The sequence below is a fragment of the Sminthopsis crassicaudata genome, chromosome 2 (genome assembly GCF_048593235.1).
Source record: "Sminthopsis crassicaudata isolate SCR6 chromosome 2, ASM4859323v1, whole genome shotgun sequence".
Lineage (NCBI taxonomy): Eukaryota > Metazoa > Chordata > Mammalia > Dasyuromorphia > Dasyuridae > Sminthopsis > Sminthopsis crassicaudata.
Window position 1 is genome coordinate 567,515,656 of NC_133618.1, and position 26,477 is coordinate 567,542,132.

At 36.0% G+C, this 26,477-nt stretch overlaps 1 protein-coding gene across 4 annotated transcripts in view; it reads right to left on the minus strand.

Moving 5' to 3' along the window:
- Nucleotides 1-26,225, minus strand: part of BLM (BLM RecQ like helicase) — a 58,632-nt gene extending 32,407 nt beyond the window's left edge. Inside the window, exons 1-7 of one of the 4 annotated variants that reach the window (XM_074295206.1) lie at nucleotides 25,712-25,815; nucleotides 15,291-15,392; nucleotides 12,298-12,998; nucleotides 7,953-8,106; nucleotides 6,604-6,728; nucleotides 4,159-4,291; nucleotides 1,852-2,621 (exon numbers count right to left, since the gene is read on the minus strand). In XM_074295206.1, the coding sequence (XP_074151307.1) occupies nucleotides 1,852-2,621; nucleotides 4,159-4,291; nucleotides 6,604-6,728; nucleotides 7,953-8,106; nucleotides 12,298-12,998; nucleotides 15,291-15,388 (1,981 nt within the window). In that variant the 5' untranslated portion in view covers nucleotides 15,389-15,392; nucleotides 25,712-25,815. Of the gene's footprint in view, nucleotides 1-1,851; nucleotides 2,622-4,158; nucleotides 4,292-6,603; nucleotides 6,729-7,952; nucleotides 8,107-12,297; nucleotides 12,999-15,290; nucleotides 15,393-18,382; nucleotides 18,565-22,918; nucleotides 22,972-25,711; nucleotides 25,816-26,154 lie in introns of those variants that run through there. The other 3 variants (XM_074295208.1, XM_074295207.1, XM_074295205.1) reach the window with 3 other exon arrangements.
- Nucleotides 26,226-26,477: the final 252 nt, after the last annotated feature.

Here is a 26,477-nt window from a genome sequence, read left to right on the forward strand (position 1 = left end):
CAATATACATTTAGATTTTTTATATTATTCATTTTCTACAACAGATTCTTCCCCCCCCTCCCCCTTGAGGCTGGGGTTAAGTGACTTGCCCAGAGTCACACAGCTAGGAAATGTTAAGTGTCTGAGACCAGATTTGGACTTGGGTCTTCCTGAATTCAGGGCTGGTGCTCTATCCACTGTGCCACCTAGATGCCCCACTACAATAGATTCTGATGCACAAATCACAGTTCTTTCCACAGTGGTCTTTTGCAAATACAGGATGGCCCTAAAGGTATTGGGAAGTTACATCGTTCTAGCATAGAAGAGGCTACTAGAACTCGTGCTACTAGCAGCTACTACTAGCAGAACTAAAAACCTAAGATCTTATACATACCATAATTATGTATCACAATAGGATTTAGTAACAGATAACTGGGAAATAATACTATTAGTAAAAAGAATCACTTTTCACAAAAGCTGATTAGGACAGTAGATGTTTAAAAAGGAAAAATTAAGTTTACATACTTCACAAAACATATTATGATAAAATATAACAGTATACTTATCCTAGCCATAGAAAGAAGACAAATTTGTGGCTAGGGAAGCAGCAGAGAGTGTGTTTAGAAATGCAAAAACCTCTTGAACGATTAACTGCAATAATAAAATTTCCAAAGAAAAGCAACAGACTGGGAGGAAATGTGCGACCCCTGTAACTGATAAGTCTTTTCTCCCATATTCATTTGTATTAGTGTTGTATTACATTAAACTCAAGATGTTGAGAATAAAATTTTTCCTCCCCCAAAGCCAGATCCACCTACAGGATTCCCACCTGCTGATTTCCCCATTTCTGTTAAAGGCAAAACCATTCCTTCAATGACCAATTGCAGCCATCTCATCCTTCCTTTTCCTCACCTCCCACACTGAATTAGTCACTAAGTCCTGTTGATTCTTCCTTCACAATGACTTTTCTGATTCCTACTGCCACCAATCTAATCTAGTTCAGTATAGAGAACAAAAATACATTAATCTTAGTTCTGGCACTCATTCTAACTGCAACTCAACTGTCTTATAAAGATATTTGTACATCAATTATGACACATTATTTCATCATATTACAAAAATAAATCAATTAATGTGCAATTTTAAAGGTTAAAAAAACAAACCAGAATTTTCATGATACTGATGAATTAAAAACAGGATTATATTTTTATGAAATTTTGCACACAAAGTTATTTCAGCTAAAAAAATTTCTTGTAAACTTTTATGGAGCTGATGTAAGGTTTCATTATGTTTTGGCTTTCACTTGCTACTTTTTTAAAGTAACTCCTCTTTTCAGTGGCTAACTTAATATTTCCAAGTTTTTTGTAAAAGGATTCTAATACTCTAATAGATAATTTTATTTATGTTTATGAAACTCACTGGGGGTACAATGTATGCTACATTTCTTATATGTAAAATTTCAACTTCAATTTAGTAATCCAAAAATATGCACAATTAATTTTTTTTGCATTCTCCCTATCCAAAGAATAATTAGCCTAATTGTTTTAGGGGGACAATAAAAAATCATTTAAAAGAAAAACAATGAATTTAGAATTTTCTTAATACAAAAGACTTGATTATAATTTCATATTTTGTAAAATTACAGTAATTATATATGTCACAAAATAAGGGTTTTGGGGGGAGAATGGATTTATTATTTATTTACAAACTTACATATAAATAATGTGAAACTTGATAACAAAAACTTGAAAGTATGATGTGATTTTACCCCATGAAATTCTTGTTCTGGACAACTGTGTCTTAGAATCATAGAGCCCTGGGCTTGGAGCAAACTTGGAGTTCAGTATACAGATATTTAACATTTTAACTTACCTGAGCAATTCTGGACTGAGAGGCTGCTATTCTGGTTAGCAGATACCACTGAAAGACAATTGGTCTTGGTCAAAGGAGTTCTTTCTGAAAATGATTTAATTGGCTGACCTTCCCGAATAGGCAGATACATGTTTTTGGATTTTTCCTCTATTGAATTATAACTTGGGGTTTCCCAGTCATAATCATCAAAATCATCAAAATCATCTATATCAAAAACATCAATATCTTGGGTTTCAGAAAAATTGCTTCTTTTTAGGTCATTAACTGAATTAATGTGTTTATTCTGGTCTTTTATAGCAGTGCTTGTAAGAAAATTGCCTAGGAGATGAGACCTTTTACATTTTTCTCCTGTCCTTGATATTTCTGCAGAATCATTACTAACAAAAGGTTCTGGTGATTGGGAGCTGAGTAATATTCTTTCAGAGACATTCCTTTTGGCAGATGACAGCTTTGACTTTTCTGGAGTAGTTCTTTGTATGCCATGCATCTCTGCTGAAACATCCAGATTTGGAAATGTCCTTGCAGTTTTATCAAAAAAATTTCCTTGACAATCAGTAGTAGAGACAGAATTAGAAGGAAGGTGTAGAGATTTAAATTCTTTTGCTAAATTTCCTGTGAAGAAAGATTTACTCATTTGAAGTGAATGCAGAGAGGGAAAAACTGTCTTGCCATTTACAGAATGATCATGTGAATTAGGCTGGTATGTCCAATTCAAGGGTGAAGAACTCGCATCACTTTTGTTGGGATCTGCATCAGCTAAAAGTTTTCTTCTAAAGAAAGAAAAAGTAATATCAGGTCAAAATCTAATGGCTATAATAATATACTTTCTGTTCTTATTCACCTCACTTCTCAAAGTGTTTTAAGAAATAATTATTTCTTCAAAAATTTGAACTAAAGGGATATTTTTAAAAAGGCAATGATTTAAAAGTAGTAACTATATAGACTTTGGCTTTTTTAAAATCATCCAGACACAATTCCTAGCCAGTCAATGTCTCTGAACATTTTGGTATGAGGGTATGCAATTAACTTTGCTTATTTTCAGGAAGGTAGAAGTGAAGCAAAATTTGATGGGAAGGTGGGGCCATCTTATCACAGTAGACAGAGTTTCATAAACCCATAAACTGGGTCTCATAAACATCTATCTACTCACATGACTGGGTTTGGGGATGACAGAAAAGGGTAAAATTGGTAGATATCTGGATGCTGGAAGTTCTTATTTGGGCAATTCAATTCAATTAAGATTATATATTTAGTTAAGAGCATGCTCATAGGTTCAATAATAAAAAAAATGTTGAAGATCACTAGTTCAGAGATAGGATGATAAACTTTAACTTTTTAGAGTTTTCAACTTTCCAATTAAATAAATTTTTAGATTTTTCAACTTTCCAATTAAATGAATTTTTACTTAGATAGCAATATTTCAACTTTATAAATTAAAATGGATCTTTTATACATCAAGATAAAAAAGTTTACATGAGGTAAAATGTACTTTCGGCAACTGTAGAGTTATAATTTCAATTATTTCTGTAAAGTGTTCCCTTTCCATGAAGATGATAGATTTTTTTTACTTTTTAGATAATTTTATATTACAATCCAGTATATATTGCATTATTACATTGTTATACTGTACTCAAATTATTACTGTTTTTATACCCTTAACATCAGCTACTTGTTCTAAGCAGTTTTGTAGTATTAAAAAGGACTGAAAATCATAATTTTTCTCTTACTCTTGGTAACTTCAGCTTTTAACTTCAGCTACTTGTTCTAAGCAGTTTTGTAGTATTAAAAAGGACTGAAAATCATATTAATTATATTAAGACTATTGTCTTTAAAACAAAAATTAGGGGGAGGGAGGGTTTAGGACAATGTATCTGTTCTGTCCTATTCTCTCTTTTTCACTACCTCAAACTTCTCTCCCTGTTCTGCTCCTTGAAGAGATTAAATGCATGGCTTTGGCTTAGAAGGATCTCAAACTGCATAGCCCTTTTCCATTTCCCCACCTCATATAAACTAATATTAAGTTGCCTGTTATTCTCTTTTATAGCTATTAAAATCATTTCCCGTAATTTTCAATGACTAATGCTCCCCAAGCCTCTTGCCCCTAAAAATCTACTACTAGAACAGTACATTCACAGGGACGTCTAGCACATGTACACACACGCATGTATATGTGTATATATGGGTGTATGTGTTTATTTATCCTGTTATTAAGTATTTTGAAAGAGTAAAAAAATCTTGAGTAGCTACACCATCTCACAAATATATTGTACATAGAAGATATATACCAAATAAGAAAAACTCAAACACCTAAGATCTCGATGCTGGAGAAGTTTCTTTCCACAATCCAAGCCTTCAAGTTGATAAGTAGGAATAGTATCAACTAATGAACATATGTCCTCCATCACATGAAAAAGTTGTTGTTGTAAAGTTAACAGTTTACCTGCAAAATAATATTATATTTAAGTTTCTTAATAAGCAACATTTTAAGATCATTCTTTTTATTTAGGTGATTAGGAACAATAACATTAAAAAAAATTGTGAATATTATTATCATATTACACTAAAGTTCTACTCTGTTGATACCTGTGATGATGATACCTTAAAGGCTATGTCAAGAAAGTCTTAGAGATGCTCTCCAGCTACAAAGAATATGGACTCTGTGGTTTGATGACCCAGCCAAGCTAAGTCTGGAAAGGCTCATAACTGGTTTCTTCCCAAAGATGTTGATCTAAAAAGTTGAAAGGGACTACACAATCGACATTGGTAAAGGGTAGCCACACTAATGAAAACAGGTACCTGATATATGCTATCATATATGTTATTTTCATAACTTAAATGAACAACTGATGGGATCTTTTAAATTTGTTCTCATTTCTTAGCTTGTATTGGCCCAGCTTTTTGATAAAATGAAAAAGAGGAATAAAAAATGACAGAGCAGAGCTTGAAGTTACTTTTGGGATCACCTCAATCATTTTACAGATTTTATAGATGTTCAAACAAAGGCTCAGAAAGATCAAGAAAGCTAAAGGTCATGGAACCTTCTGAAACCACAAATTGTCAGGAGAACCAATTAAACAAAACAATAAGTATAATACAATATTCTTTGAGAAACCTTTGTGTGTTCAGGTTTTGCAAAGGTGAATGCTGAAAACTATTTTTGCATGTATTTGGAAAATTTAAAAAGCTATTATTAAAAAAATGTATTCTACAAAAAAAAAAAAATTGTTTTCAAGTGAAACATTGAGCTATATTGAAGAAGGAATCCTGGATTCATAGTCAATAGATATTGAATGAAATTTCAGTTACATTACTTACTAGCTGCTAACTTACCACCTTTACCTTACAAGCCAATAGTGTAAAATAAAATGGAAACAACACCCTGGCACTATCTACTTTACAAAGTTTCTGTGAGAAAAAGGCTATGCACACAATAAATGTGAGTTATTATTGTTTGACTTCATGTTATTTTACTGTGTTCAAAGTGGCATAAGTTACAAATGCCATGAAAGTTTTTTTTCCTTACAAAGGATTTAAAAAATTAATTTACTAATAGTGCTCTATTCTCCCTATGCTTAGGGGAGCATAATCAAAAGGTAAAAATATTCTACTTATGTGTTACAGTCACTCCTACTGGAGGACACAATGTAAAGAAATGTATTGGTTCTCTGATTTATATATTGTTACAGGATCCAAACAGAACAGGAAAATTAGGATACTATCTTTTGGGAGAACAGGACCAATTACTAGCCATGGTGAAAAAAGTATCTATTTGGTCCAGACAAAAGAGAATATTTTTAAAAAATTTAATATTATACAATGTCTTAGAAACTGAGAGAGAAAGAAGAGTGCTAATGGATGATAATTTCCTGAGGAGATTGCAAGGTCTAGAAGAGGTTTGAATTTGTCTTGTGCAGCAGGAAAAGAACAGACTGAACATTAGAGAATGGAAATAAGGGCAGCTGAATGAGAAGGAAGTAAGTCTTCCTTTAGCTGTAAGACTGGGGGAAGAGGGAAGAAGAAGCATTTATTAAGTGCCTACTCTGTGCTAGGCACTGTGATGAGCACTTTACAAATATTTGATTCTCACAATGATCCTAGGAGGCAGGTGCTATTATCTCCACTTTACAGCTAAGAAAATTATGGCAAAAGGAGGTTAAGTAACTGGGCCACACAGCTAGGAAGTATTAGAGGCTGGATTTGAAGTCAGATCTTCTTAACTCCATGTCTCAATATTTCTGACTCCAGGTCGGGGCGTTTTAAAGAAAGGAAAGAAGAAAGAATAACCAGTGAAGGAACTTGAATAGAATCAGGGAAAAACAAAGGATTATCTTGCCAAAATGAGGGCCTAATTGAGACAGGATAACATAAATTTATAGTGGATTAGTCAGTAGGATTACATGACTTTCTCCAGTTACTACAGACAAGGTAAAGGATGATAGTAGCAATTCAGGGTTGGGGATTGCCAAGGCCTTTACAACAATAGTACAAGGAACTGAAGAATAGAGGATAACACTGAGTTGAACTGATTAACTAAAGGGTTGAGACTTCGAAGAGAAGAAAGTGAAGATGGAGGAGGGGATGATAGCCGGTAAAAAAAACTGGGGAAGATAATGATAAAAGAAATGGAAAATGCATCTTACTTTATACAACATGACCAAAGATGGAAAATAAACTTTTGTATAAATTTGGTTGCTTCCTCTTCCTCCAATAGGAACAACAAATATTTTCTGTATTTAAGACGTTTTAGCATACCATCATATTTTATACTGGTCTCCTGTACAACTTGTGGGCTAGTTGTTTTCTCAGATTCTGATGAAAAGTAATTTGATAGCTTAGCATTTTTTCCCTCATCACAAATGGAAGGTTCCTTTAGAGTACTGCAAATAACAAAACAGAAAATAATTATAACCTGGACTAACCAAAAATATATTTCTATCTATGATACTTCATTTTTGTCTCTGATATTCCTTTGTGACAGGTTTGACAATAATGTATAGATAAAATTCAATTATAGGCGTACCATTACAAAAAAGTTCCCTACATGACAAAGCTGTAGCTGTTTATATAGGAGTTTCTCTTTAGTATAAACATGAGCCTCTCTCTACCTCCTTTGTACAAGGGGAGGCTGCACATGGAGCATTGTAGCTACTTTCATGATTGATATGATTAGTTTTGTTGAACACTTTTTTCTTATTATCTTTTATATGGGATAATTCTAGGAGGAGAGAGGAAGATATTTGGTGATAATAAAAAACCAAAAAAATCATCAATAAATAATCTATAACTGAAACTTTAATTATATAAAGTTCCAAGTGCTTTGGGAAGGGGGCTAGGGAGTGGCAGAGGGAGGAACTTTTTATAGATCCCCTGTCCTACCAAATAACAATTATGACTTGACTGCTTATAACCTCTAAATTCTAATCAAATATTTTCTAAAAAATGCATGAATAGAAGAGGAATGGTGTAACATATGTATATGTTACACATGACATTTTGCTTCTCTTGCTATGGAACATAATGGTTTTTTGCTATATCTGAATTTTGGGGAAAGAGCACAGCATATTCATCATCACTCAAGGGAGGATGTCAGATGGAAAAGGAAAGACCATTTAGCTGGTGATGCTCTGGTTTGGAGAATGAGGATGACAAGGACTAGCAACTTCAGACATCAGAAGAACTTCATACATTTCTCTCTGGAATATCAACTCACTTCAAATACATAAGTGATGTATCATGTTTAAAATAACAAGAGTAGGGGGCAACACTACCTCGCTGGATACAAAGTACTTCTTTTTTACTACTCATAATAGTAGAAGTCTCGGTAATGCTTCATCTAGGCTCAGAAACCCAGGAATGATTTTTTTGTAGTATATTCCTTATTGTAAAATCTAATCATGCTAAACAACTGGGAGACTGGTGAAGATTTTAAATGCATAAGTTGAGTTTTTTTCTTTGTAGAATGAACAAATAAGAAAGCAAAACACACACTAATGTACAAGCCTAGGAAAAGTAACATGACTTAACCAAGTCAAATTATTTAAAACACCTGAATAATAAATAGAAACATTTGTTTATCAGATGGCTATTTTTACCAAAGGTACCTCAAAGAGGAAGAAAACACTCCTTCTTCTGGAGAAGGTGGAATAAAATCTACATCAAAATCATCTTCATTAAATTCCTCACAGTTAGCACCTAATGATTCATTTATTGTATGTTGTTCAACTTTTTCAGGAGATTTCTTCTTTTCACTGTAATCTAAAATAAAACAGTTAATGAATATAAATCATTTCCATCATTAATAGAAGAAACACAAATAGTAAGTGCTTAAAAGAATCTTTAAAAAGAAAAACCACAAATAACACAAATGTACAAATGCTTTGTGTTTAATAATAAAAAAAAACAAACAAACCAGAACCTATTTAGTTCTCATGATATCCTTTAAACTAGAGGGCAGGGAACTCTTTTTCTATTAAAGGCTACTGACCCTCCTGGGATAGAGGAATAGAAGGTCATATAATTTGAAAAACAATTTAGTTTAAAAAAAATGTCTACCTTCCTGTCTGCTTTTTTAACTTTTGAAAGAAAACAGAAAACTATACTCAATAACAAATAATAAAAAATGTGTAAAAAATATAATAACTAAACTGATCTAAAAAAACAAACATACCAGAATTTTAATGACTAAATCAATGTCCTTCAAAGCAATCATTTTTGGCAAGCTTATTATAACAATGCTGCCATTACAAAAAACAGTTCTGTTTTTACATTCAGAGACAGTTAACAAGCTATAAAAGAACATTGGTTTCCTTACTTTATAGTCACACTCTGTTCTTTGACCAAGAACATATTACCCAGTGGGCCCACCCACTTTACTAGTTCCAAATAATTTTTGTTCCCCACACTCCCCGCCCCCCAATTAAGTCAAATTCACCTTTAAAGCATTAGGACTTGCATTGCTTAAGACATTTAAGAGAATATCCCTTACTTCTTACTAAAGAAATTGTGAGGATAATTCTAAAAGAGGAATTCTAAAGACAATTTGAGCAATGGTGGTATTATTACAAAACATACACAGCCTCCTAAAGTGACTAGTTTGAAGGGGACATTTGTGTAGATATAATTTCTAACATATTTATAAAATATGACTAATTATAATGTATAATGTATGATCACAAAAATGATGGTTTTTTGTTTTAAAGCATCTTTACCTCATATATCTCTAAAGGAGTAAGAAAGGGAAAACCTAAAGGTACAAAATAGACATGCAGATAAAGAAAAGCTAGATAGAAATCTATATAGAATGTGTTGTAAAATAACACATAAGATAAGCATGTACACATACCACCATCTCTCTTACACTCCCCTTTTTCCCTACCCCAAGTTACCAGAGCTACAAACTTTCATGGAATAATATCCCCATCCTGTGGCCTTTTAGGATACTGACACTGAAGATTCTCAAACTCAAGGCGTATTTTTCACAACTCTAGGCATAAAAAGAGCTATCCCTTATTGGATTTTAGTAGAGTGCTAAAGCTTTCCTACAAGTAGGGAAGTACAAGGTAATGTGAAGAGAATATCAATTATAAGGATCTGGGAAGGTTTCATAGAAATGATATGAGCTAAGCAGGAGTTTTGAAAGACCATAATGATGAAATGCATTGTAGGTATAAGGGGCAGCTTGTGTAAATGAATGGAAACAGAGAAGTTGAGTCTGGGAAATAGTTAATAGTCTAGTTTCCCTGAAAGGTATACTGCATGAAAGGAAGTCTTATGAAATGAAGTTGAAAAGGTAGGCTGGAATCAGGCTGAATGCCAGGCTAATGAGCTGGTATTTTATCCTATCAGGGCCACTAAAGATTTCCGAGTAGAGAAATGGCATTATGAAACTTTTGCCTTAGGAAGATCTTTTTTGGAAATTATATAAATGGGGAGAAATGGGAAGCAAGGAGACCTATTAGGCAGTTATTAGTCCAGGTGAGGCACAGTGAAGATTTAACTAAGGTCAGGGTAAATGAAGTGTCAGGGATAGAAGTGAGAAATATCATAGAGGTAGCATCCATAAGACTTGGTAGCTGAGTGTATATGAGGTGGGCATAAAGGAGAGAAAATATTTAGGATAATACTGAGGTAATTAGTTGAAGTTTTGGGGAGAATAGGAGATGCTCTTCCTGAGAGAAAGAGTAGAGTATTAGGACACAGTATTAGGGAACACTCATATTTGGTAGGTTGGGTATGAATGATGATCTAGCCAAGAACATTGAAAAGGAACATTCAATCGCTAGGAAAAAGAAGGGGACAGAATGGTATCACAGATGCCCAGGGAAGAGAGATCTAGAAGTTAGTACAAATGTCAAAAGAAGAGTCAAGGAGAAGCAGGCTTGAAAAAAAAGACTATTGGATCTAACAGTTAAAAAGATACTGGACTTTTGACTACCTATATGAATCTGAAAAGTTTTTGCATAAATAAAATCAATGCAATGTATAAGGAAAGCATCAATTAGGAAAAAATGTTTGTATCAAACATATGATAGCCACAAAATCTACTGAGTTGTAACGAACAATTCTTTAAGAGATAAGCAGTCAAAAGGATATGAATGGTTTTCCAAAAAACTGTAAGAAAAAGTGTTATAATATCCCAAAGAAATACTAAAGAGTGGAAAGGGACCTGTATGTGCCAAAATGTTTGTGGCAGCTCTTTTTGTTGTAGCTAGAAACTGGAAGTTGAATGGATGTCCATCAATTGGAGAATGGTTGGGTAAATTGTGGTATATGAAGGTTATGGAATATTATTGCTCTGTAAGAAATGACCAGCAGGAGGAATACAGAGAGGCTTGGAGAGACTTAAATCAACTGTTGCTGAGTGAGATGAGCAGAACCAGAAGATCACTATACACTTCAACAACAATACTGTATGAGGATGTATTCTGATGGAAGTGAAAATCTTCAACATAAAGAAGATCCAACTCACTTCCAGTTGATCAATGATGGACAGAAATAACTATACCCAGAGAAGGAACACTGGGAAGCGAATGTAAATTGTTAGCACTACTGTCTATCTACCCAGGTTACTTATACCTTTGGAAGCTAATAATTAATGTGCAACAAGAAAATGGTATTTACACACATATATTGTATCTAGGTTATATTGTAACACATGTAAAATGTATGGGATTACCTGCCATCGGGGGGAGGGAGTGGAGGGAGGGAGGGGATAATTTGGAAAAATGAATAAAAAAAAAAAAAGTTTTATCATTAATAACAAACAGCTCTGAGGGAGAGAGAAGGGGGAAAAAAGGAAAGGAAAAGAGGGAGGGAGAGGGGGAAGAAGGAAGAGGAAGAAATAATGAATGTTAGAAGGGCTCTGAAAAGACAAACACATTAAATCCACATTAAATCCAGACAGTTCTGAACTGATCCATCCATTTTAGAGAAGTGAGAGAGAGGTTCAGTTTTCATTATGTAAAATTAAATTTTTTTGTAAAATTAAAAAAACAAAATCAAAAGAACTTGCCACTTCCCATAAGTGGAGTATATAAGAAAAGTATAGAAAACATGGATGAAGGGGTATCTATGGACAAGTGTTGACACCATGTTCACACAATTTGTTGTAGAAATATATTAAATTACAGAGAAATAAGTGGGAATGATGATTGAAGAGAGGGCAGATTAAAGAGTAAGGTAACAGATAAATCAAAACAAATTTTCTAATTCTGAAGAGAACAGTAAAAGAGAGAGAAAAAAAGAGAAAAAACTAGAATCTAAAAGGGTACTTTATATTATCTATTAGACAATTGAGGATTGGCCAAAAAAAACTATGTCTTACCGTATAATAGACTCTCTCTACCATAAGAAAAGAGAGGGAGATAAATTCAGAGAATATTAGGTGGTATTAACTAACACAGCAAAGAATGAGCAGAACCAGGTCAATTTTTATAAGGATAGCAACACTATAAATTAAAAGAACTTTGAAAGACTTATCAACTCAGATCAATAGATTCTCCCAATGTTGTCCATACTATAGTCCTGGAATTCTTTTATTTCTCCAAATTCAAAGGTGTAATTCAAATGAATCTTCCTCTAGGAAGCTTCTCCCTCCTAATTACCTTTTTCCCTCAGGCCTCATATAATATTTTATTTTGTAACTTGTAGAATGTACTATTGTATATTATAGTAATTTATAACACCTTCCATTTGCTGATGGTTCCTCAAATGCTGGAATCATGTTTCACATGTACTCTTCCCTCAAGCTCACCTGTAAGTGCTTGTTGATTATACAACTATTAGACTTTCAAAAATTAATGGAAACAATAGCTAAGGCAAAAGTAGGGCTCTGAGAATTAATTTCAAGTTGACCTAGATATATTAAGGTTCCTTCCAGTTTTAACATTCTATCATTCTAAAATTTAACTAATATACTGAAAGAAAGAGTTCTATAACAATCATTACCTCTTTTATCATCCAAGTGAGTTTTCAAAGCTTGTTTTTCTTGAATATCTTCATTTTTAAACTCTTCAGAAATGGAATCATCATCAAGACAAATCACAGGACTGCTTAACTCTTCTGATTCAGGCAACTCTTTTTTAGTTAATTCTGCTTGCTTGTTTTTACCAGATGGAAAAGCCAAAAGCTCTGGGTCAACCTTTTTCCCATTTGCTTTACATGCCCGTGTTTTAGATAAGTTATTTTTATCCCCTTTTGATCTCTGAGTATTATTTAATTTTGCAAAATTACTTCTAGAGGGTGCAGTAAAAGTTTTTGAATTCCCAGAAGTATCAAAGTCATCTATGTCGTCCCAATCACTGACAAGGCTGGTAGAATCAAATGAAAAATTTAATTCTAATTTCTTAGAATCTTTACACAACACCTTTTTGACAGAGTTTTCATTTGTAGAAGGTTGTAAATTACACGAAGTTTCATGGGTGTTTTTTGAAGAATCTGACAATATCTGATTTGAACAAAACTTGTAGATTTGTTGTCCTTTTGAAGACTTCTCTGACAAGGCACTGATACTTGCCTGCTGGTTCTTGGTATTGAGGAGAGGCTTACTGAGAGGAAAGGTCTCAGTAATATTAACATCTTTATCACTTAACACGAGAGCTTGAGTTACACTGCTGCTAGAAGGTATTTTCTTTTTAAAAGTGAAGCCTCTGAAAAGATATGAGACTGACATATTATTTTAAAATCTCCATAAAAGACAATACATTTCATTTTTTTTCCCCCTGAGGCTGGGGTTAAGTGACTTGCCCAGGGTCACACAGCTAGGAAGTGTTAAGTGTCTGAGATCACATTTGAACTCAGGTCCTCCTTAATTCAGGGCTGGTGCTCTATCCACTGCGCCACCTAGCTGCCCCAATACATTTCATTTTTAAAAGAAAAAATAAGACTTTCTTCCTTAAGCTAATTTATTTTTGGGTTAAGCTTCTGTGTATTATAAATTTTTTTTTTAAACCAATTTACTTTCATTCTCTCTGATTTGTATTTTCTTTAAGACTTGTTTAATGACTTGGAGAATATATCAGATATCTAAATTCTGAGTTAAAAAAAATATTTTTCTGAATCTATAATTCCACATGTGTAGCGAACCTCTGGTATCTGGGCAGGAAATACAACCCAAATAATTAATCTCTAACTTAGAGTCTTAGAGGAGCTAGCTACCCAGGATACTGGAAAAAACTGTATTTTGCAAGGCTTCTTAAATTTTTTCCATTTGCATCCCCTTTTCACTTGAGAAATATTTATAATAATAGGTATATAAAATAGCTAATATAAATCAAACATTTACTAATAGTAAATTAAAATTTTGAGACCCCCACATTCAGTTATGCAACCCACGGTTTAAGAAATCTTGTTCTATCCACTATGTCATACTGAACTCTGTGACTGTTTAGGAGTTGATAATTTAATTATCCAAATCTTTTGAGTCCATTTTTCTTTTTCAAATTGCCTGTCTTGGTTATTTTGTATTCATTAACACCTTCGGAAGGTTGGCAGGACAAACTAAAAAAACCCAAAACCATTAAATAAGCCATTTTTTGCTAGTTGTAAACAGCCCATCTATGGGTTTTGTAAAGGAGTCTGAAACTACTGGCTAAAATGAGACTGTTGGATTATCCTTGGATTTCAATTAATAGTGCTATTCTGATAGTCTACTTTTACTCTTGTTTTTACAAAATTTTAGTAATTAAAAATAAACTCCACTAAAATATTCTAGACTTGTTTTATGCAAGAATCCTAGGGAATAGACATTATTGTGAAGTCATACTTAACTACCAAAGAAATGAAAAATGAAAATGAAAAAACTGGATAGTTAAATATCTATGTCTTGGATCTAAGAGTTCTTCAAGATCAATTAGTCTAATCTTTTTAACTTTTTTAGAGAAAAAAATTGAGGTACAGAAAAGTCAAATGTGTTAAAGATGATGGAGATATTAGGTAGTAGACCTTCTGATTCCAAAATTAGGGTTGTTTTCATTATATCACTGAAGAATAACTCAGGGTATTTATGAAAAAAAGTAATGTCAACAAATAATTTGTCTTATCAATGGCCATAGTATGAAATGTCACAATATGAAAAAAAAATCTTTGCTTTAATCTTTTCAAAAATTCAACGTTCTAAATCTGAATTGACAGATGAAAATAAGTATAGGCAAAACATCTGCCAGCCAATTATAAGTTTGGTTTGCCAATATTTCAGAGGTTGGAGTTCATAAAGCTTCTGCATTTGAGTTATTAGCATAAACCTTACTCTCCTTCAAATGAATAGAAATTAGGGAAAAAATGGAGGACTAAGGCAGGGACATTACTGAATTCAGGAGAAAGGTTCCCAAAAATGATTAAAAGCCTCAGAATACAATTCTCAATGAGAAAGTCTCTTGACAATGACCCTAAACTAGTCCTTACAAGTCTCAGTATTGTTTAATTTGCTGCAAATAGTTCTGTGCTGATCAGCTAAAAGCATTGTCAGGGTTAAAATTCTGGTCTTTACCCACATTTTAGAAGACTAAAAAAGACTAAGATGTAGCATAAAGAATAACAGGCTTCTAGATCTAAACCGAGCAAATGATGTGATATTGGGTAAATAAATCACTTGACTTCTCTGGACCTTCATTTCCTCATGTATAAAATGTGGGGTTATAGTGAATGAGTTTTAAAATTCTATGTTTTTACACATTTGTATCATTTTGCATATCATACAGGAATAGGGATTATACTTGTGATCTCATTCATAAAAGCAATGCCCAGATGAGCAAAGCTCGCTCTATGAGAATGGGTTAGTATCTTCTCTGCAACTTAGTCTTAGGGAATTGTCTATAGCATTGAAAAGTTAAGTGACTTGCCCAGTGTCACATGGACCCTTTTGGCTCCAAGGCTAGTTTTAGAACTGTTTACTTTATTGCACTGTCTCTCATTGCAATGGTATAACAGATCAAAATACTTACGTAGATTTGGGTTTCAGAACATTTAATTTATTTTGAATTTCTTTGGCTGAATGACGTTCTAGCTGCTGTTGAAGATTATTCTGAGGAATAATAGCCATAATTCTATGTGGAGAGAAAAGAGTGATATCCAGTTATTCGATTTTTCTCACAATATTTGTAAGGAAGGAAAGAACACACATAAGAACTACTGACCCCCCAAATCCAATGTTTCGAAAGTGTCCAGGATATATGTTTTTTTGGCATATGTGTGTGTTATGGAATTAAAATACGGTAATGTTTGTACATAAAACACATTGTAAATTTTAAGATGCATGACATTACTCATTTACTAATGTCCTATTCTGATACCTCATTATGGTATACAGCAAGACTAGAACCTGGGTTCTAGTTTATGCCAACAGAATGGCACTCTATGCTCTGGAACAGAATCAAACTATTCAATCAATCCATTTTGGGGAACTATCTGTTCTAGCAAGATTTTCCTCACCATGGACACAGTGGTCTGTGCCAGGGGAAAGGCTTCCACCCAAATGGTAAGGTGATAGAGCACCACTACCAGATACCTCAATCTCCCTACTGGTGGCACCTCAGTGAAATCTAACTGTATACTCCAGGCCAGCCTCCCTTGGGATAGTGTCTCTGGCTGCTTTTATTCAGCCTTTGACAAATAATACAGCTATCAATTACCTGCCAGGAGATATACACTTGGCTAAAACTGTGTCATATAGATTCTGCACATTGCAATAAGTATCCTGATGTAGGTCTGTAGGATCTTTCTTATAGTGGCCTTGTTTAAGAACTCTCTCTTATCTGGGAGAAATCACCTCCCTCACTAGTCCTGCTGGCTTCCCAGTTCCTGGACCTGTTTTACTTCCTTTTCTTTTCTTTTCTTTTTTGCTGGGGCAATTGGGGCTAAGTGACTTGCCCAGAGTCACATAGCTAGGAAGTGTTAAGTGACTGAGGTCAGATTTGAACTTAAGTTCTCTTTACTTCCTTTTCCATTAGAGGGGAGGGCTTTGGGACAGGGGTGAAAGTAGGAATTAGGATCAATATTGTTTAAGTCATTTGCTGCTCCAGTTCTCCAACTCTTGACCTCGGAATTGGCTAATCTATTGCCTTGGGCCTCAGAAAAATTCCCCTTCTGATGCCCATTAATATGTACCAAAACCATAGACTTAGGCAGACGCAAGTTTTCCATTACCTGTATTAATACAGTGTTGTGAGCCAACTTTTTTTGCCTTTACTATTCACCATACCCTTTCTTCTCCCCCCATATTTTTCCAAACACATGGATCATTCCCCCGGCATGCTTTGAATCTGTATTCTCTTCTTGATTCTCCAATAACTTCAAGGCCTGGTTGAACACAGGAAACTCACAAGTCTGCACAGAAGTCTCTCCAGTTCCACTACAGCAGTCTCGTCCTCACAAATGATTGTATAACCATCCTTCTTTTTTCCTTCTATAAACAGATTTACTCTCCCAGGGATGAGTGATTTTTGTAAATCCTCATGGGTTTTTGTCTGTAAGTCTATCAGTTCCAGGTCCTTCCTTGTTTAATTTCAGATTATATTTCCCTGATAGGAAAGTTGAGGGATTCTGATTGGTGTCATGGTTAAGATCAAATCATCCTTTTCCATTAAGATGTCTTCATATTTAAATATTCTAGAACTGGTAAACTACCACCCAGCTCTTTAATTCAGTGTGAATTTAACCTGATAAGGACACTAACCACTAAATCTAAAGATCAATTTCCTACTTTCTTCCACTAGGACAGCAGTGGCAGCTACTGCCTGGACAAATGTTGGCCAGCCTCAAGTGACTGGGTCTAAAATTTTGAAGACGAATGCTACTGGTCTTTTCTGCCCTCCTCATTGCTGAGCCAGGACCCCTGGGGCCTGTCCACACTGACAAACAGATGAAATGGTTTTTCTAAAGAGGGCAAAGCCAACACTCAAAAGTTCTTCATCTTTCTTGTTCCAGTAAATGGTGTCTGGCTCTTCTTTCAGCAGATATTTATACAGAGGCTTAGTCAGGGTTGTATAGGAATCTATCCATAACCAACAGTAGCCTACTAATCCCAGTAACTTTGGCAATTTCCTTGATTTACAGAATTCCTGATAATCAAGCTGGGTCTAATTTCTTACTCCCTTCACTAATGATATGGTCCAAATATTTTACTTAAGTCCAAGAGTCTAATTGTAGTTTTACTTAAACTTCCCTTTGGGGCTGGCTGTTAACAAATTAGCAACATAAGATTATAGTCCTCCTAGAGGGTGGCTGGAAGTTCTCAAAAATAGTTTCTAGGACTTGACCAAATAGATTTAGGGATTTGATGAATCCCTAGAAAAGGACATATCACCTCAACTGTTACTTCCTTCCGGTAATCAGATGTTCCCATTCAAAAGCAAACAACTCTCTGCTTTCTATGTCTAGAAGACATGCCCAGAAAGAATCTTTTAAGTGTACATTTACTTTCAGCAGTAGTATAAGGATCAGGGACTACAGGATGGGACAGAACGACAATCTTATTAATCTCCCTAAGGTCCTGAACTAACTGGTAAGATCCATCTCCCTTTTTTACTGAATTATAGAATATAGAATTATATAGAAAATATAGAATTATAAGGTGACTTAAAGAATTCTAGTAACCCATTCTCCAGTAAACCTTAAATCACAGGTTTAAGTCCCTGTTTCCCTGTTAAAAAAAAAATGGAATACTGCCCGATCCTAATCAGAGTTCCAGGTACCTCTAACTTAACCTTGATGGAGGCAATGTTCACTTTTCCTTGATTACAAGGCCCCACCCAAACTTGTGGTTCTATATTAAGATTCTTACAAGGTGCTAAATCACTGGAATGAATAGAGACAATAATTATCTAATGCAGTATGATTGATCTGATCCTACAAGGAGATGTTATGGACCAGAACTTGAGACAAGGTAATGTATTTAGTTTACACCTTTAAAGAAGTTCACTCATTGGTTCACACATTAGACTTCACACCTTTAGAGAGCATATAAAAGGACAAGCCCACTGGAAGGAGATTTAGAACTAGGATTGACTTCCCAGAGATTCACAAGGCAGAAACTCACAAACAGGGATTGTGAGGCAGAGTCAGATTCATTCCCACTTCAACTTTTGTGCTGGCTGGAGACATTTGGACAACAGCTCTCGGGGAACCAAGAAGAAAGATAGGCCTTGAAGGAGACAAGATACAAAGGAGAAAAATAAAAGATCTGGATTTTAATCCCTGGCTGCATTTGGGGTGATTGAACTGAACTGAAACTAAAGTTGCCTCCAGAAGCTCCCCAAGAAATCTGCTCACAGAGAATGATCACAATTCAGAGAAAAAGAACATTACAGTTCTATCTGGTTTTTCTCTTCTTCTCTCAATAATGGTATTCTTTGGGAACTATTTAGAAGCCAGAAGGACATCTAGGTAATCATATCCCTCCCCAACAAATTTATGTCTGCCTCAGGCACAAACAAGAATCTCCTCTAGAATTTTGAACTCAAGTATTCCAATTCTAGGACTTCAGTATGGGAACTAGAAAATTCTCCCCTTTCACTCCTGAAATCATGAGGGTTTTTCTCCTTACTTTGGCTCCAATAAGTAGTTGTGTTAGATGACTGAGTAGTTCTGTTATCCATCAAAAATATATATTCTTCCTTCCTGCTTCCCACCCTTATTTATCAAGGGCTCGGGATGGGCTTGCTCTATAAAAACCCAGCATCTCTAGTCTACATTACTATGAGGGAGAACATTTTCTGGTTCCTTTTTCTTTGGGGGCAATCTCTTTTCACATGCCCCTGTTAGCCATAGATAAAGCAAGTTAATGGAGCTTGGGGCAAACTCCCTCTTCCCTTCCCTTCTGGGTCCATGACTGACTTAGTTGCACAGTTTATAACATAATCTTTGTCTGTTCTTTCTGGGTTTGTAGTATAACCTTGGCTTGCTTATCTTTCTCTTTTTTCCTTTCCCCCACGAGTCACGTAAACCTTTTGGGCAGCTTCAAATAGTTCATCTAATAATTTTCCCTGCCACCCCTCTAATTTTTGTAGCTTCTTGTTTATATTTTGGCAAGCCCTGTTCTTAGAGGACCTGTACTTTGACCAGAAGACCTCCCTTCAAGTTGAGCGTCTGCCCAAACAATCATTTTCTTTTTATCTTTCCTTTTATATTTTGGCAATTCATCCCAATTACTCAATCTATTCCCTAATGGACTATCTTCTAGTACATTCATGAGGGGACTCCTGCCACTCGATTTAAGGCTGAGATTTTCCCAGGTTTCTCCTAATCCTGCTCATAGGTGAAGAGTTAATTTATTTCTTCTTTGTTTCTTGCTGGTATGGAATTCAGTCTCATTAGCCCAAATCCTTTATGTACCAACTCAACAAAGTTTATGCCAATTTCCTTGTATCTTGTCCCAGATATTTTGGTGCCAAGACTCAAGATGGATAGAAACCCCTGTTAGGAACACTTTCATTAGAGTTTTCTTTTTTTTTTTTTTTCCCTTAGGATAGACATTATCCTTTTTCTAGAGATGAGCAAAGCAAGTTTAGAAAGGTTTAGAAGACTTGCTGCCACTGCTTGAACAGGCAGTCTTGCTCCCACATAACCTACTCCAGCAAAACTTTTAACCAGACTGAAAGATCATTGAGAAATTTAACAACGTACAAATCAACAGAAAAGCTCAAGGAGCCCATGGTGAAAACAAACAATATAATAATAATAATATTAAACAACTAACATTAATATAGTGCTTATTTTATGTCAGGTACTATGCTAAATACTTGAAAATTCTTATCTCATTTTCAACAGAATTTTCTAAGCCTATATGCTAGGTTTCCTGAACTCCTCAATCTGCCAGACTCAACAGGACTTGTCCATTCAGTCACTAAGGCTGGGTCTGTGCACAGACTTATTCTCAGATTTTGTTCCCAATTGTTCCCACGGTCACTTTCTTTTCTCAGCTTCAGCCTCCCTTCCAGCCTTTTCTTGTCATAGGAATCACTCCCATTCTTGGCAGAGGACGTCTGACAAGGCTTCAGGTGAACGTCCTGCCAGTCAGTTGGAGCTAGGGAGACCCCCTCCTCTTTAAAAAATCCTGGATGAGTCCCCATATTTATGTGATATGATCACCAGAGCAGAAAACCCAGAATTTAAATCAGAGAACAGAAAAGCTCTTTTATTCTTTCTCATGAGAAAGGGTATTGCCCCTTGCTCAAGCAGTGGCAGCCAGGGAGTATGAAGTGCAGAAGCTGCCAGGCTTCTTTTTATTCTATTTCCTAACTCAGTCCCCAATCCCCTGTCCATCTTATCATTTGTTGACCAGATCTATTCATTATCTTCTATGAGAAGCTAACTGGAGCAAAACAATCCCAATCCTTCATTATCATAATTATTTATAATGCCCCCACCCAATAATGAGGTGGAAAATTCTTAATCCTTCATTTTGCATATTCTCATACCATATTTAGAAATATCCAGTGAGGAGTCTAAAGTATGCGTGTCTTTTTAGGCTGTTGTGGAGTTGGAGAGATAGAAACTTATCAGGGAAATGGAAATCTTAACACAGAGATCTTCCTTCTGGTAAAAATGAAACCTAAACCTGAGGAAATACCATTGGCCATCTCTCACATATTAAATCAGACTTCTGTAGCTCCTTGAAAGTATTATTTTATAAGGTGAATTTATATTTCTACTGTCTAACACAGTATCTGGAACAAAAAAGGAATTTAACAAAATGCTTGAGGATATTGATAATGAAACTGGGACAGAAGTAAGAGATACAAAGAGAAATTCTATTTAAAATAACTGTCGATAGTATAAAATATTGGGAATCTATCTCCAAAGGGAAAGTTAGGAATTTATATGAGCAAAATTACAAAATAGTTTCCACACAAATAAAGTCAGATATAAACAACTTGAAAAATATCAAGTGCTTTTGGATAGGTCGAGCAAATATAATAAAGATGACAATACTACCTAAACTAATCTATTTATTTAGTGCTATAGCAATCAGATTCCCAAGAAACTATTTTACTGACAACAAAATTCATCTGGAAGAACAGAAGGTCAAGGGAACTAATGAAAAAAAAAAAAAAAATCCCTAGCTAAACCAGATCTAAAACTGTATTATAAAGCAGCTGTCACCAAAACCATTTGGTACTGGCTAAAAAACAGAGTAGTTGATCAGTGAAATAGGTTAGGTTCACAGGACAAAACAGTCAATGATTATAGTAATCTAGTGTTAGACAAATCTAAAGACCCCAGCTTTTGGGATAAGTGTAGAGGGCTGAAACTCTAAAAAAGTATGCTTGAATCAGCAGAACACTTAAGGTTAATTACCTATTTGATGTGAGATAATGGCTCTACATACATATATTTAGATGTGATGGTAATGTGATGATTCTCCTCACCATTGGTACTTGCTAAATATTTAGTAGTAAGATAATCTTAGGCTAGGATTGGAGGGCTGGGGGAGAGAAGTCAGAGTCACTTGGTGGCAGGACTAGGAGGACAGAGGCTGGAGACTCTGGACTTCAGAAGCCAGGATACGTTTTTGGCAAGGTGCATGGCAGCTTGCCTGCCTTCTTTACTACTCCTAAAGACCAAAGACTTTGATTTATCCTGACTGATCCTGAGGCCCTCCAGGGAGCTAGCCCAAAAATTATAGATAAGAACTCACTATTTGACAAAAACTGTTGGGAAAAATAGAAACTAGTATGCCAGAAACTAGGCATTGACCCACACCTAACACTGTATACCAAGATAAGTTTGAAATGGGTTTATGATCTAGACATAAAGAATGATATAAACAAATTAGATGAACATAGGATCATTTACCTCTCAGATCTGTGGAGGAAGGAATTTGTGACCAAAGTAGAACTAGAGATCTTTATTGATCACAAAATAGATAATTTTGATTATATTAAGTTAAAAAGTCTTTTGTATAAACAAATCTAATGTAGACAAGATTAGAAGGGAAGCAATAAACTGGGAAAACATTTTTACATTCAAAGGTTCTGATATTAAAGGCCTCATTTCTAAAATATATAGAAAATTAACTCAAATTTATAAGAATTCAAGTTGATAAATGGTCAAAGCATATGAACAATTTTCAGATGAAGAAATTAAAACTATTTTTAGTTATATGAAAAAGTGCTCCAAATCACAATTGATTAGAGAAATTCAAATTAAGATAACTCTGAGATACCACACCTGTCAGATTGGCTACAATGACAGGAAAAGATAATGACAAATATTGGAGGGGATGTGGGAAAACTGGGACACTAATACATTGCTGATGGAACTGTGAACGGATCCAACCATTCTGCAATTTGGAACTATGCTCAAAACGATATCAAACTGTGCATATCCTTTGATCCAGCAGTGTTTCTACTGGGCTTATTTCTCAAAGAGATCTTAAATGAGGGAAAGGAACCCATCTGTACAAAAATGTTTGTGGCAGCCCTTTTTGCAGTAGCTAGAAACTGGAAACTGAATGAATGTTCATCAATTGGAGAATGGTTGGGTAAATTATGGTATATGAATGTTATGGAATATTATTGCTCTGTAAGAAACGACCAGCAGGATCATTTCGGAGAGGCTTGGAGAGACTTACATGCACTGATGCTAAGTGAAATGAGCAAAACCAAGACATCTTTGTACACAGTAGCAATAAGAAGATCAATTCTGATGGACATTGCTCTCTTTAACAATGAGATGACTCAAACCAGTTCCAATTGTTCAGTGTTGAAGTCATATCACCCAGAGAAAGGCCTGTGGGAACTGGGTGTGGACCACAACAGCATTTTCACGCTTTCTGTTGATATTTGCTTGCATTTTGTTTTCCTTCTTTCCAGATCCAATTTTTCTTGTGCAGCAGGATAACCGTATAAATATGTATACCTATATTGGATTTAAGATATTTTAACATATTTAATAAATATTGGACTACCTGCCATGTAGGGAAGGAGGTAGGGAGAAGGGAAAAATTTGGAACAGAAAGTTTTGCAAGGATCAATGTTGAAAAATTACCCATGCATATGTTTTGCAAATAAAAAGCTTTAATAATAATAATAAGAATAATCCAGAAAACAGGTCAAGGGGAGATATCAGAATCATCTAATTTTTTTTTTTAAATTATAAAAACCACCTTATAAAAACATCTTTTAGATCTATTAGCACTAATGGATATTGAAAAAAAAAGGTATTGATCACTTCCAAAATGAACCTCTAAAATGAAAACTCCCAGGAATATCATGAACAAAATTCAGAGCTTCCAAAACAAAAAATATTGCAAGGAACTAAAAAGAGTTCAATTTCTAAGAAGTCACAATCAAGACTGTACAAAGTTAGCAATTGTTCCTATGATGAAGAAGAGAGATTGGAATTGGATTTGCTTTCTTAAAAGCCAAAAAAATCTGCAAGACAAAACTTAACATACTTCTAAAGAGTTGTTTTTTTTTTAAAGACTTTTAATAAAATATAGTGCTTACAAGCATTCCTAATGACATTTCCCTGCCAAAAGTGAGCAGAGTCTATGAAATTGAATGTAAACTTGGAAATCAAGAGAAACAGAAAAGCAAACATAATAGCTTGATAGAGATGACTGACTGTATGATGAACTGTTTATATTTTAATCAGGGGTACAAAAAGTATCTTCTTGGAAACCTAATTCTTTAAGAATCACAAAGAAAGTTAGAAAAGGCAGAGGGCCTGGGGTGTTGCTTCTCTGCGTTAGTAATCTTTCCGGGAAGAAAATGTAAGAGTTAGGGGAATAAACTGGGAAGAAAAAGAAGAATGGGAAGGAAATTATGACTTTATATAAAAAGGGTGCATGAGATTAAAAACTGTTTAAACATGAAGGAAGTAGTAGAAGGAATTCCAGGAGTCTCCTTTTGATCTAAACTGGAAAAGCAAAGATTGCCAAAGTCACTTATGCTACCTGCCTAAAACAAGCCTTTCCCCATTCTAGTCCATCTTCCATTAAGCCGCCAAAATGATTTACCTAAAAAGCAGGTTGTATCCCGCCGCCTGCATGCTTCTTAACTCCAGGGGCATCTTGGGATGTCCACAATCAGATTCAAAGCCCTTCCCAACCTTGACCCCTTCCCCCTCCACTCCCAGGCTTTTACACCTCATCGCATGCCTTTCCCATCCACTCCTAGACCCAGTGACAATGGCCTCTTTATGTTCCTCAAACAAGACATTACATTTTTGAGTTTTGGGCACTTTTCCTGGCTGTCCCTCATGATTGGAATGCTCTCTCACCTATTTCTACCTTCTCACTTCCCTGGTTTTCTTCAAGTTGTGAATTAAAATCCCACCCTCTCCAGTGAAGCCTTTCCCAATGCCTCAATTTGAATCCCTTTCCTCTGTGGGTTCCTACTTATCCTGTGTAAACATCCGTAACTGTTTGTATGTTTTCTTTCCAATTAGATTATGGGCTCCGCTAGATGGCACAGTGAATAGAATAGTGGCCCTGAAGTCAGGAGGACCCGAGTTCAAATCTGGCCTGACACTTAACACCTCCTAGCTGTGTGACCCTGGGCAAGTCACTTAACCCCAGCCTCAGTTTCCTCATTTATAAAATAAAACAGGCAAAAAAAAAGGACAAGCCACTCCAGCATCTTTGCCAAGAAAATCCCAAAAAGGGGCTTGGAAGGAGCTGAAAATGACTCAAACCCCACATCTCCCGACAATGGGAATAGATTCCTGGTGAACAACCCATTTTCTCCGAGTATATCAGGCTGCATTCCCGAGTCCGCCTCGGTGCCAGGCCGCGCTGGCTCCCAGTGCGGTCCGATACGCCGGCTGTGATCACAGGTAAGTTACTTCACCGCCCCCGACTCTGGCAGTGACGGAGTAGAGAAGGTGATGGAGGAAGTCCTCCCCGCCAGTGGAAACCAGGAGTCCAGTCCCCTCCCTACATGATGCAACACTGGAACGGGGACACTACTCCCAGCTTAATGGTGAGTCCTTCAAAGTCAAGTAAAAGACCATAATTTTTCTCCCACCAGACTTGTAATAACGCTCCCTAACCTACTGGTGGTTCTTCGTAACAGCGGTGTTAATGAACCTGGAAGATGTCTCAGGAACACTACAAGAAGGGCCTGGGACAAGCCTTTTTTTCCCCTCTCTTCTTTCCCTGAGGGCTGCAAAGGCGGAGGAATACAGCAGAGTCGCACCAGCCTTAGGAGTCAAAGGCTGAACTTTCAAAATAAGAGGTCGGCCTCCAAGTATCCTAGCCCGACTTGGATGACACCGGGGCCCCCTCCGGCTCCACCCCCCCCGACCTCGCTCCAAGCCCCAGACAACTGCCTCGAGCCCGCTGCAAAAGGCCCTAGCGGAGGTGCGGGCCTGAGCGGTGTAAACTAACTCCCCTTCCCCCACATTGTATCTCCGTACTCACCTAGGGGGATCCCCCCAACCCAGAGGCTCACGACGAAATTAACATCCAGAAGGGCTCCCCGGACAAATGCGCGCAGTTTCGCGCGTCGAGAGGTCGTATCCCAATTGGTTTACCCTCGCACGGAAACCGACCAATAGTATTACTCCGTGGGGTTTGGCCACGCCTTCTCCGGGGCGGAAGCCATTGGGAGGCCACTAGGAAGAGCGAAGAGGAGGTCTGTGCATCATGTGACTCAGAATTGACGAACGGGTGGATGGGGGACGACCTGTGGACGCCGGAAATTGCGTATCATCGCGTCCGGGAGCATAGCGAGAGCTACGGTTTTAAGTTCCTCCCCTTTTCTTATCCTGTCTAATTTGGGGGTTGTTCCTTATTTTCGAGGTCCCAGATTTTCCTGAAACACCTAAAAACAAACTTTAGGATTAAGAAAAAAGTTGTCTTACTTTAATCTCTATTTTATCACCTCTGGATTCTGGCTTTTGGCCTCCCAAATGAGGTAATCTCAGTATTGCCCTTTGTAGTTTGCAAAGGACTGATCTCCTTTTATGTCCGCAAACCATGTGAAGAAGGTAGTATAATCCCCATTTTATAAAAGAGGAAATCGAGATTTAGAAAACGGAAATGACGTCACTGGGATATTATGGATTTAACATCTGGACCCTCCGGACTCCTGCTGCGGCGCTTTTCCTAGTTTGTTAGTGAGTTGACTGGAACCGCAATTCAGAAATTGGGCAAAATCGCGCCGTTATGAAGTTTGCAAGTTAGG